Source organism: Nelumbo nucifera, chromosome 1, assembly GCF_055504915.1.
Source record: "Nelumbo nucifera cultivar China Antique chromosome 1, China Antique-T2T, whole genome shotgun sequence".
In the NCBI taxonomy this organism is placed as follows: Eukaryota; Viridiplantae; Streptophyta; class Magnoliopsida; order Proteales; family Nelumbonaceae; genus Nelumbo; species Nelumbo nucifera.
The window spans coordinates 132,656,298-132,669,876 of NC_142649.1; the positions used below are offsets into that span (position 1 = coordinate 132,656,298).

General features: G+C 36.3%; 1 protein-coding gene across 5 annotated transcripts; it reads left to right on the forward strand.

The window, feature by feature from the left end:
• The first annotated feature begins 44 nt into the window (after positions 1-44).
• LOC104608207 (dihydroorotase, mitochondrial-like) lies at positions 45-13,579 on the forward strand. Of its 5 annotated transcripts, XM_088894295.1 has the most exons (9): positions 101-180; positions 1,321-1,440; positions 4,583-4,725; positions 4,893-5,074; positions 7,360-7,496; positions 9,633-9,798; positions 9,883-9,999; positions 11,104-11,264; positions 13,096-13,579. In XM_088894295.1, the coding sequence occupies exons 2-9, from the start codon at positions 1,411-1,413 to the stop codon at positions 13,291-13,293; spliced, it is 1,134 nt and encodes a 377-aa protein (XP_088750421.1). In that variant the 5' UTR covers positions 101-180; positions 1,321-1,410; the 3' UTR covers positions 13,294-13,579. The 5 variants fall into 5 exon arrangements, with proteins under 5 accessions (XP_010272426.1, XP_010272427.1, XP_088750421.1 ...); XM_010274124.3 differs by lacking the exon at positions 1,321-1,440 and having other exon boundaries at positions 45-180; XM_010274125.3 differs by lacking the exon at positions 1,321-1,440 and having other exon boundaries at positions 81-204.

Here is a 13,579-nt window from a genome sequence, read left to right on the forward strand (position 1 = left end):
CGTCGAAATTACGAATTAGAGGACAATAAAGTCCCTGAAACTATTATATTATTACAAATTTACCCTTGAGAGTTAGAAGTAAAAGGATGGTTACTGCAGAGTGCAGAGTGAAGACGAGGCCCGACGTCTCTGCCACGCGAAGCTGATTTCTTTGTTCCATTCAAGCTCAAACCTTCTGAGGTACACTGGACGCGAATCGTTTATGTAATTTTCATTTAATCCGTTAATTGAGATCCTTTCAGTTAATAGTTTCTTTGTCAGCTTCGTTGTGAATGGTTTAAAAACAAACAGGATCAATAGATGGGATGTTAGATCCATCTTCACTCATTCGTTTGTCTGATTTCTAACTCATTTAGTTATATAGGGCTTTTCTTTTTCCCTTTTTTCTGGGCAAGGAAGTTTTCTAGACATTTTTTTTTTTCTTAATAAGTTTCTTCTTGTAGACAATGTTTTCGTTGGGTTATAAAAGCCTTGAATTTGGGAATGCTGTTAGGCTTGTTATTGAACACCAGATTTAGTTTACCTTCAGTACAAGGTTTTATCAGATTTAATTTTTCTTCATCCAATTATATGCACTCTTCTCAAGCCAAAGGAAAATGAGAGTCCTGACCAATCCAAGCATTGTCTTCTCCAACTTCGACATATTTTGTTAGGAATGAATCTCAATCTTAAGGTCATTTTTAGTATTGAATTCAAACATCTAAAAACCCATAAGGGCATTCTTAATATTTCTCCCTATTCTAGCAAGGTTTAATGGCCGTATGCTTGATATGGAATGCTTAAGGATTAGGATAAAACTTAAAAGTGAGGGAAGGTCTTAGCAATTTTTTGAAACCTCAGGGAAGGTTTAAGTATTTATCCCTATTTTAGGATAAAATTTATTATTTTCTTGTTTTTGGTTGGGTTGGAGCATTTACTTGATCTTGTAGGTAGCTGCCATCATATCCATCTATCACATTGGTTTTCTTCACCTATCAAAAAAAAAGGAAAAAAAGAAAAAACAGAAGACATTGGTTTTCTTCAGCAATTCTTTTTATAGGTGAACTGGTAATCTTATTACCCTTTGATAGATAAAAACACTTTTATGGTGACAAACAAGATAAGGTCTGGATAAATCCGAACTCATGTCTTGAAGTGTACCAATAGCTATCTATCATTTAAAATTTTCTTTGGATTCATTTATTTTTCAGCATGCCATTTATATAGGAAGAGAATCTAGCATCTATGGTCAGTATGCTCATCAAAAGTCCAATTATTGTTAATTACGAGAAATATTTTCATGTTAGAATGTCGTATAAGGACATGTTGGCATGGTTCTAGGGGAAAAGGTTAAGTTGGAGAAGAACTTTCATGACTCAAAATCCTGAATTGCATTCAAGATAGACTTTGGATTAATAAAAGACATCTAGAATGATAATGACCCTGGTCTTTCCTTGCAAGGTATGTTATCATCATAAAATCTCCTTTCTTATTGTTGTTTTGGTTCAAATCATTTTTGAATTATTTTTGTTGGGCTTAAGTCACTTTTGACAGCTGTGCTTGAAAAAAAAGGAACTTTTCTAGATCTCATTCTTTGTCAAGAACATAACATATACGATTTTTTCCTCTTTTCAGCTTCTTTTTTTATTTTATATACTCTTTACTGAAGCATCGGAATAGGACGATATGCAACACTCAGGAGTTATATTCATGAAAATGTAAACAAGGTCTCCTGTTTTTGGTTATGTTGGTTTGATACTATTCTATTTGATTTACCTACTAACTATATATTCAGTTAATGTTCATGTATTTTGATCATGGCTGGCTGAAGCCTTGCAGCATGGAACAGTGTACCACTGTACACTTTGTTCACTTTGTTGCAATTTCAAACCACCTTACCTCTAGATAAACTTGATTTCAATTTCCTTCATTGATCAGATTCAATAGACTATTTCTTTCTTTTTTTTTCTTTTGGACCTACTGAAATAGCAATTACTCTCTTGCAAGTTGAGTCACTGACTCTATAAAGGAACCAACATTCTCAAGTATCATAGCACGCAACCACTTGATGATGAACCTTGAAGTATATATCATGATAGTATCTTGAGTCCTTGTGATGGATGTCCAAAAGACTCATTGTTCTTGTTGCAGGATTTTTGTCATATTAGTAAGGAGTTGCTGGTCTAGTTTAGGCATGTCAATAGGTCCTGTAGTTCAGTTCAGTGGCTTTCGTCTAACGGTCTTTCAGCTGAAAGATGTTTTTGTTTTTCTCCTCTGAGTTGATTGCTTGAGTTAGTTTCCTTGGAGTTGTGTCCTGTTGGTTGTAGTGGTATGGTGTAGTGTGCTGTTCTTGTTTGCGTGTTATTGAGCATTTGCTGTTTTTTAATGAAAATTTCCTTAACAAAATAAAAAAGAATGGTAGGTTACATATTAGCACCTGTTATGGTTGAAGCAGTATACTTGACAGAGGAACATCAGAAAATTTTGAAGATGCATCTTATCTGAGTTACTGGGTGGTACCATTTATATTTCATGCCTATAGAGATACAGCATATGTTTTTTTTTTTTTGTTTTTTTTGGGAACAGGTAAGAGGTGTAATTTATAATTTTATTGGACAAATGTCTGTCCTGCACCAATCTTGAAAGAAGAGGGCTGCAGATTCAGGATAAGTCTTGTGTCCTTTGTGATGACCATCTGGAAACTACAGACCATTTATGCATCCATTGCCCGTTTGTTGCTCAGGTGTGGCATCATTTCTTGAAGATGGTGGGGATTTGTTGGGTCGTGCCTAAATCAACTAAGGAGTTACTTTGCTGTTGGAAAATCAGCAATTTGAAGAAAAGAGGGAAAGTGGTATGAACCACTATTCTGGCAGCTGTGATTTGGGCCATTTGGTCTGAGAGAAACAACAGAATTTTTAATCAAAAGGTGAGAGGGGCAGAGGATATAGTTCAGCTGGCTGTTGGTAAACTGATTTCTTGGATCTCAGTCACTCCTGAATTCAGAAAATCAAATGTAACTCATCTATTGAGAACTCAATCAATCTGGTGTCTGTAGTGGGAGTGTTTCAGTCCTGCCTGTTTGTGGGCAGGTTCTGTTCTGTACTTTTTTTGAGTTAATTTTAATAAATTTACCTTACCTTTCAAAAAAAAAAAAAACAGGAGAGCAGTGTTTTAAAAAGGTGTGAGAGGTGTACACCTGGAGGTGCACCTCTAGGCAAGGCGCCCCCAAAATGCCCTGAGGCGTATGCCGGAGGCACTGACACCTCTAAGGTGTATGCCTCATGTGCCTCATGCGCACCTTATGTAAAAAGATTGAAAAAAATCAAAAAAGAAAGGGAAGGGAAAGAAGAGAAAAAGAAAGAAAATAAAAGGAAAGGGAAGGAAAGAAAAGATAAGGGGAAAGAAAGTGGGTTGGGGGCTAAGCCCCTGGACCCCTTCGGCTAAGCCCCTAGACCCCTTTCGCTTCGACAAGACCCCCCTTTTAACTAGTGCTATGCATCTTCATTCTTCTTAATATAAAATATTTTTATTAAAATAAAGAAAAATGAGATCCTCCTTCCTCTTCTCCCTCCTCCTTATCCCCCCTCCTCTTAAGTAGGCTTACGCCTCCTTGTGTTCGGCAGTTCGGGAGGCTTATGCCTCTTACATTGTGAATCATGCCTCATGCCTCATGCCTCTAGGTAATGGAACACCTCGCATCATGCCTCTGTGTTTTAAAGCATTGCAGGAGAGTACGTGAGAGGATGTAGAATGATGCATCAAAATATGGATAAACTTTATCTATCCTTGGCAAAAAACTATATGGGAATAGAGCTATGTATATACTAAAAGCCTTCCATGTCCCAGATATTGCATGACCATCTACAATGGAATTCAACTCCTTGAGAATCCATGTATTATGAACTCTAATATTAGCTAATATCTCACAAATTTCATTAAAAACTCCTTGAGAATCCATGTCCCAGATATTGCATGACCTCTTCTGTTTAGTGTTGAGTCTCTGTCCCCTATGGGTCCACTAGAAGCTTAGAAAGTACTTTCATCTGGCTTAAGGAAGACCCCATGGTATACTTGTAGAGAAAAAGGAAGACCTCACAACACAAGTTAATTTGTTGAGTTGCCTTTTCTGTTCTCATCTTCTTTCTCATGGGTACATATTCTGTATTTCATAATGCAAATCTTCCTTTGACACGCATAATAGCTCATAGTTCTATTTCTACATTCCTGATCAGGTTCAACCTTTTCTTGGTCTCATTTTAGCCTCCAGGAAAGAATGAAGAAAAGGAATATCCTTTTTATGAAAAAATGGAGAACTTTTTCTAATTTAAAACATCTTAAAAATTCACACTATATATAACTATATTTTATTTCATTCTAGATGATTTTGATAGTGACATGTTTTTTAAGTCCATTACCCATTGTAGTTGCACACATTGTTTCTGACTTTCTGGAAGTATATATATGCACATTTGGCAGGATTTGGTATTGATCTTCAAGGTGTTATTTTTAATTAACTTACCATCCTTGTTAAATTTAACTTAAGAGTTGCTAATTGTTTTGGTTTTTCTGGACTTAATAGTGGATGTTTGTTGGATTCTAGGCATCAAAGTGTCATCTTGGAAAGGTTAAAGAGCCTTACATTGTAAAAAAAAGAGTAAGGATGGAGCTGTCAATAGTACAGCCTGATGACTGGCACCTTCATCTTCGTGATGGTGACCTTCTTGAAGCAGTTGTCACCCACAGGTCTTTTTCTTTAACATGTTGATTTTTTATAATATTCACTGAGTAGTTCCGATAAGGCTATCATGTTGATGGTTTGCATAATGTTGGCAACTTTTTTTTATCTTTTGAATTTGGGTTTGTTGTCTGTTTCTATTGTATCTTACCTAATCTATTCTGTGTACATATAGTGCACTTCATTTCAGGAGGGCAATTGTGATGCCAAATCTGAAACCTCCTATCACCACCACAGCTGCAGCTGTGGCTTATCGAGAATCCATACTGAAAGCACTACCAGAAAACAGTCATTTCACTCCTCTTATGACACTCTATTTAACAGATAAGACCAGTCCTGATGAGATCAAGCTTGCCAGTGAGTCTTTGTCTTTAGTACAAACAAGTCTAATTCGGAAATTTTACATTCCAAATAACTAGATAAGCAATTTTTCTTCTAATGGCTTCTTTTAGTTTTGATATACTCTTTATGGATTTGCATATACCACTTAAACCAATTTGAATGAAGCTAAGAAGTTGTAATTTAATACATATTATATCCATCTTGGCTTGGGGTGTTATATCTGAATCTATAGTGTACAAAAATGTGAGTTCATATGCCTTTATTGTTCAAATACCATGTAAAGGTTGAAAGTAGGAAGAAGGTAAGTCAGACTTGTCAGGTTTAAATTCCTTTCTCTGTTCAACAGCTCCTTTTGGTGGAATAAATCTACATAAAGGAAGCTGTCTAAAATGAAAAGAAAACTGACACTAAATAATATTAGAACTGAATTACATATTATAAGTAATTAGGCAACAAGTATTCTGGTTCTAGACAACTACTTGCCAATTATAGCATACAACATGGAGGGAAAAACTTCTTTTGAATGATAAATTTAGTATCTCAAAAAATAAAACAAAATAAAGTAAAATAGAGTAAATTAATTTTTTGATTTATTTTATATTAGTTTAAACATACTTGTTTTACATTAAGGGCTATTAATCCCATTACCTTGGATAATGGAACCATTTATCCATCTACCTATCTTTCTAAAAAGTCATCATCATCATCAAGCTCAGGTTTGGTGCTCCCATATCCCTTCCAGGGTCTGCTTTTTTGTGTGGGAAGCCAGCTTGAAGAGAATAAATGCTTACGATCTTCTTCACAAAAAGAACCTTGGAAGATCTTATTTCTCCCCTCATGTCTGCTTCTTCTTCCTTAAAGTTGGGGAATCCGCCAACCACATCCTGCTTCACTGTGAGGAAACCAGAAAACTTTGGAATTTTTTCCTCGCCCTATTTGAGTATAGTTGGGTCTTCCCAGAACACGTGGTTGACTGTCTAGGACAATGGACAGGAATAGGATTAAGCAAAAGAGGGAAGATATTGTGGCAATCTTCTGCAGATGCTATTTTTTTGGAGCATTTGGGAAGAAAGAAACAACTGTGTGTTCAACAACAGAACTAGAAACTATGAGGAGCTCCTTTCTGTAATCTGCTATAGATGCTTCCTGTGGACTTCCAGCTCAGAGTATTTTAGAGGTGTCTCCTTTGCTGACCTTTGAAGAAATGCTGTAAATTTCTTTCATTCTAAACATATATACCCCACCACCACCCGCAGTTTCAGAGCTGCTGAGAAAGGGGAGACAACTTTGTATTTTGATGGAAGTGCCTTTGGTAATCCAGGTGCAGCAGGAATTGGAGGTGTCCTTAGAAGAAGAGATGGCACTAATGCACTATAAGTTGGGCCTTAGTGGACCGATTGGGATAGCATCTTCAACAAAGGCTGAAGTCATGGCAGCCTTAATTGGCATCAGGATTGCAAGAGACCTAGGTTAAGGAGATGCTGCCAATACCATTGATTGGCTAGCTAATCCTGATGGTGGGCCTTGGGCATTAGCTCACTACTTGGCTGAAGCAAGAGACATCCTTTCCACTTTGAATGCTCACTAGGGCTGGGTATCGAGGGAGCTAAACTCTGTAGCTGGCGGTCTAGCAAAGTCTGGTGTTCATAGGGATTACTTTTTTAGTGATACTTTTCTGCCTGTATAACTCTTTGAGTGATTAGTCTCTGTGTACATCTCCTCATGTATCTACTCCCTCTTTGAATAAAGTTAACTTATTTAAAAAAATAAATAAAGGGAGAAAGGAAGAAGCAGATATGTAGTTGAGAAGTGTAGTTATCATAAGAAGAAAGAAACAAAGGAATTAGACATCCCCCCCCCAAAAAAAAATTATCATCATGACCATAAGAGTTTGGGAAAAAGTTTTTAAGTTCCAGCTAACAACCTGATGCAATCCTCCTTTATCCAGGCTTGGGACCAGTAGTGTAAGACAAGCTCGCACTGGTGGAGTTACCCCCCCCCCCCCCCAAAATATCAATTTCGTATAACAGAGAGACATTTACAATTTATTTTGAAACCACATCAGTGGGAAAGAATGACTTACTGGTCTATATAAATATTATAACTTCACTTCTTTGCACTTGAAATGTAACTCCAATTTTTTGCCATGAAGTCATTTGTACATTGATTTATTCATTCTATTTATAAAACGTCTTTTGGCCAGATATTCCAAGAGTCTCCAAATTGCACATAATAAAGTGAATGTGTTCTCAAAAATTTTCTTATCTCTGTGGTTTAATGAATACTGACTGATTTGACAGGAAAAAGTGGGATAGTTTTTGCTGTGAAGTTGTATCCTGCTGGTGCTACTACAAATTCTCAAGATGGTGTTACTGATCTTTTTGGGAAGTGCCTACCTGTTCTCGAGGAGATGGTCCAGCAGAATATGCCATTGCTGGTAATCTTCCTTTTGGACCTGACTACAATTTAATAATTCCTGATTGAAAATTGTTTAGCAGTTCTTTTAATTCATGGACCTTTAATTGCCAGTTGAACATTTTTAGTTGTATGTCAGTAAGTTTGAATCTTATATAGGAGAACAATAGAAAATACTAGCAGTAATGGTGCTTTACCTAGTTGTTAAGGCTGAAAAGGGAAGATGTGGTGTTTTTTATACTTGAATTTGTAACACACTCTTTTAAAATTGGTGGGATTTCAGTTCTTGTTCAAGTTGACTCAGAGTGAGGATTCTAAACTAATGCATCAGATGTAATACCTACCTAGAAATGCCAATTTACTGGCCTTCCTAGAAAGGCATATTCTTTTTCTTTTTTTTTTTTTTTTGAACTTATGGGTCAACTTTTGAACTTTTTTTGAAAGGTATATCTGTGGAAATGCCTAGGTGAGAAGCTCTAAATGGATATGCAAGCCTCGTCTTTTGCTTGTCTATTCAGTGGTGTGGTTCAAGTAGCTTCCTAGGTTTGAACTGAATTCTTATCAATTTAAACTGGTGAATGAAGATATTGATATGGCTATCTTGTTTCATAGAAACTTCTTTTTTTTTTTTTTGATCAATAACAAGAAACTTTATTAAAGATATGAAACTATATGAAGCTTAGGTACAAAGGGGAGGTAAAAAGACTTAACTCCCCATCAAAGAGTACAAGGAAAAAATAAAAAATTAGCCCAAAAAAACGAATCCCTATTCACCCCTTGCTTTGCTAACCCATCTGCAAAGGAATTAGCAGTCCTCTTCACCCAGTTGTAGTGAACCACCATATCCCTACTCAGCCATTTAAATTTATTCTTCTCATTGTTATAACTCCATAAGCCGCTGTCTCCCCCTTTTAGCCACCTAATCACCACCTCTGAGTCACCTTCAAGGACCAAACATCTGATGTTCAGCTCCCTTGCTCTTTGGATGCCTTCCAGGGCTGCGAGGATCTCAGCCCTAAGAGAGCCTCCTTCCCCAATTGGGCCTGAAAACATAGCAATAATAGCCCCCACCTCATTCCTGAATACTCCCCCAATACTAGAAGGCCCTGGGTTCCTTAAACAGCTGCCATCAAAATTCAGTTTTATGAACCCAGAAGGAGGAGGGGACCACAAAGGACTACAGCTCCTCTTACAGAGGGCAGAGGAAGCTATCTCCTTCCAATTTCTCACCAAATCAGCCACAGAATAATCTGAGAATAGTTCCATAGTTTTCAACTAATGTGCCACCCTTAACAGAATTAGATCTAATAAGTTTCCAATGGTTCTTTCCTTATCTGAAAATATTCGTGAGTTTCTTTCTTCCCATAGAGTCCAACACACTGCAGCCCTGATGCTTCTCCACATAGTCTTCCCTCTCTTCTTCGGCCATCTGAAAAAGGAGGGAGAGAACAAGCTTTGAAACACACCCAAAAAGGGAAAAGACCCACTCCCAAACTGATTTAGCAACCGAACAAGTAACACTGACAAATGGGGGAGTTGGAGTTTTGTAAATGATGTTTGGTAGGAAGAATTATTGACATAGAACCTGGAGGTGAGGATGTTCAAAACATAGGACGGACTACATTATATGGACTTGGGTATGATATCAGGTGCTATGTATGCATCTAGAAGTCAGATCCATCAAACTTGCATAATCCTTAGGTGCAAAGACTTGGCTTAGGGTTGACAATTGGGTATGGCCTTACAGGTGCAGAGACTTCAATGTCATTGGTTAAGTTCTATACTTTTTTAGAGTGCCAATTTATCACCTCTCACAAGGTTTACCATGTCAAGGGAAAAGAGAAATGTTACATAAGTTTTTTTTCCTTTTCTGGTAAATTGGGCAACTCATGTATGGGGTTAGCTTTAGAGGCATCATGAATACCTACAAATTGACTATATATAAGGTGGGAGTGGAGCTAAACCATATTTAGAATTTGTAGTAGCAGGATGAAGTTGTAATATGCTTTGTATTAGTTCTGTTTACCCTGTATCTGGAAGATGGAACATATTATGAATCCTTTGACCTCCTGATGCATTTGTTCCTAAGGTTCTCTCATCTAGATCAAATATTCTATAAATATATCCAATGTTAATCTCCCTTGATATAATTCTGCAGGTCCATGGGGAAGTAACGGATCCAGAAGTTGACATATTTGATCGTGAAAAAGTCTTCATTGATACCATTTTAAGACCATTAATTCAGAGGCTTCCACAGTTGAAAATTGTAATGGAGCATATAACTACTCTAGATGCTGTTAGATTTATTGAATCTTGTAGTGAAGGTACATCTGTCAAGTACCCTGTCTTAATAAGAAGCATTTATTTCATTATTTTTCACCTCCTAATTGTGTACCCTCTTTCATTAGGATCTGTTGCTGCAACTGTGACACCACAGCATCTCCTTCTCAATAGGAATGCTCTATTTCAAGGAGGACTACAGCCACATAATTATTGCCTTCCAGTATTAAAGAGAGAGATACACAGTATGTTTCACTATCTTTCTGCTCACCATGGTGTACTCTAAAAGTTTCACGTGCTACCATGGTGATTCAATATATTTTACTCATGGAGAATTCTTCTTTCAGAATAGAACGATGTAGCTGTGAAAAACCTGGCACTTTCATGGCAACATAGGATTATGCTTATTTGGAGAGAGATAAATATGATACTGTGGTTTTTGTTACAGTTAATTCAGAAGTTCACTCAATGATTTGTTCTTTATCTCTCTTTTTTTTGGCCTGAGACCCCCATGTTACATAAGGGAGCAAAGTCACTATAAGTATTATCTCACTAATGTTGATAGGGGGCTTCATGCTACTAAATACTGGAAAAACCTAACAAACCTTGTATGTTATATTTCTTCACCTATAAAAAAAAAAAAAAATCTTATGTTTCTTCTTGTCTATGTTTAGTATAGTATATAGCCACAATTATAGCACAAAAACTAGAACCAGAAAGAGCATGTTCTATGGGTAAAGGCTCAATCTGATGTAAATATGTAATAGAATCATAGAACCAGAACAGTGCAGCTATTGAGTTGATGCTGGACAGTAGCTTTACAAGTGTGACATTGCAAATTGATATTATTTGCACATATGATTTTTGTGCAATGTCCATGCCTGCAGATTATTGGAAGTTTCCAACTTCTTGATGTTCATGATACTTCTATTATGAATTTGTAAAGAGATACTAAGGTGAAATTACCTGAATTTTCAAATATATTGTCCATTTTAGTTTTGAATTCTCTGTTTGAAGTCATGATCTGAGGACTCTTTGTTATTATTTTCACCAATGATAACTTAACATATTAGTATTCTTTCTGTTCAATTACTCATTGAGCTCTAAGTGCTCCACTGCTTTTTTTTCCTCAAAACTTTTTGGTGGTCATAACAAATTATTAGCTTCCAGAGTTTTCTTGCCAAGCACTGTACTAGATGGTCTTTGATATTCATGACTTTCTGTCCTACACTCTTCTCTGAATCATTTTTCTTTCTTGGGAAGTTGCATTTAGCTTTTTAATCAGCTATTGTTGAAATAGTATTCTCAAGGTATCTTCCTTGAAATCATCTATTTGCTTCTCATGCCAGGACAGGCTATTGTATCAGCAGTTACAAGCGGAAGTAAACGGTTTTTTCTTGGAACTGATAGTGCTCCTCATGAAAGACGACGAAAAGAATGTCCTTGTGGATGTGCAGGGATATATAATGCCCCTGTAGCCCTCTCACTTTATACCAAAATATTTGAAGAGGTACTCTCTCTCTCTCTCTCTCTCACACACACACACACACATCTTATGTTTTGTTTCTTTTGAACTATACAACTTGAAAATTGTAATTTTCATGCCTGGGTTCTTCCATTTAACTAATATATGAAAGTTTGGCATTTGGAAAACATGAAATCTATCTTACTGTCTGTCTGAGGTAAATATATCAAGCAGGCTTGTACAAATGTGATTCTTGGAGCTTAGCTCATATTTGACTTTCTATAAATTATTGTATCATAAATGAGAAATATTAAAATTTCATTGATAAAATTGTAACTTGACTCCTATATAAGTTTAACAAATAGAAGTGGTCAAAGTTCCACTTGAAGACTGTCTCTCCAGAAAGAGTCTCTCTTTCAGTAAGACACATTAAAGATGTTTGAATTTCCCCTGCCATTGTAAATCACTAAATGCAACAACACATACAACTGCTTCTTATTCATTGTAATTATTTTTTTCACAGGTAACAAGTATATTTTATTATTGATGAAAGTATGAAAGGGGCTCTGCCTTCCTATGCAATTAGATAGATGTAAAAACTTTGAAACTCATATGCAGCATGAACATCTAGTCTCATATTTATGATTTCAAAATCATATATTCCCTAAAAAATACCATTACCCAATGCTGGTCCCAGCTCTTGGAAAGGGTGGACTGAATATGGACCTAACCTCTGGCAGTTTTTTACATGAAGTGTCTGTTCTCAGTCTACATCATTCTTATGCTTCCAGCCCAAGATTTTACTGTTGTACTCTAGCTCTCATCAACTAAGACTGGATACTGAAGAATTTTGTTGCTGATGGTGTCTGTAAGTGTGTGTACTTTACTGATGATGACCCATTTTTTCATCTTACCAGTGGAAGCCTTGAGATGTGAGTCTTAAGTTTCATATCTATCTGCTTTATTAAGAAAAGAAAATATAATGGAAATGAGAAAGACATACAAATTTGCACAAAAGGAATATATTTTTATAGAGGAAGAGCATATAAATGATCAGATCACATAAACAAAGACTACACAAACATAAGGAGTTTTAGAGAAACTCAGTGTATTAGGACACCATTTAATAAACTACTAAAAATCTTTAAATGCAAAATAACACTCAAAATATATTTAAATATGTTTTTTGATTGGTGAAATTGATTATATCACAAATATCTACATATATGTATGCATATTGTTAGAAATCTGACCAGTCACAGGAGCCCAGCTCAGAATGCCCAACCAGAAACAGCCCCCAGGCAGCCCATCCAGGAGAGACACCCAAGATCACTCGAGAGAAGCCTCCTCTCAAGTTTCTTTATACCTGGCATCCATGTCACACCAGTTAGTTACTCATCGCAATCTCCATCATGTGCGAGTGGGTGATAAGAGTATAAATATCATGTAATCAGGTCCTTGGGGCATTAGCGAAGATAAACCCTATTTTCCCTTCCTTCTTCTCCCTCTTATCTTCTCTTTCTCTTGTTCAGGAGGGTGAGCTCCCTCGAACCAGCTCATTGTTATCAGTTCTTCCTCTTGAATGCTATCACATATACATATACATGTTCATATATGCATACACATGTACGCACATGCCTTAAAGTTAGGAAGCCTTGAAGTTTTTTCCTTGAGCCTCACCTCAAGGTGACCCTCAATGTGTAAGAAGGCATAAGCTCCATATGCCTTTTAAAAATCAGGGATAATGAAGAGATTAATTACCCTTTACTCAACTAGTATTGTTCTTTGTTTGTTTGTTCTTTTTCATTTCATTTCATTTCTTTTTTATTGTTTGTGTGTGTGTATGTATGATAACTGGGTTCATTATTGTTTTTAGGCAAATGCACTTGACAAACTAGAGGCTTTTACCAGCTTTAATGGCCCAGACTTCTATGGTCTTCCTAGGAACACATCAAAAATCAAATTGATCAAGAACCCATGGAAGGTGCCAGAATCCTATACATTTGCATTCGGAGTCATTATTCCCATGTTTGCAGGCAAAACTCTTGAATGGTTGCCATATACTTCTAGTTGATCATCTCATGCCATTGAGAATCTCTTCTCTTTTGTAATCATTCGACAATTGGGGGAAAAGACTAGCAGCCATCTTTTTGTTTCTAAAATAATAATTTAGATATGTGATTGCCTATACCTGTGCTCTAGCTGCAAATGGTTTTAAAAATTACATGATATTATTGTCAAGAAATAATTGTTTGTTTCACACATTTAGTTCTCCTAAATTTGTTAGTTCAATCTTGTCATTCAACAATGGACACTATGGTAATGGTTAGCTAAATACTTTATTTTATTTTTTCTTTTAG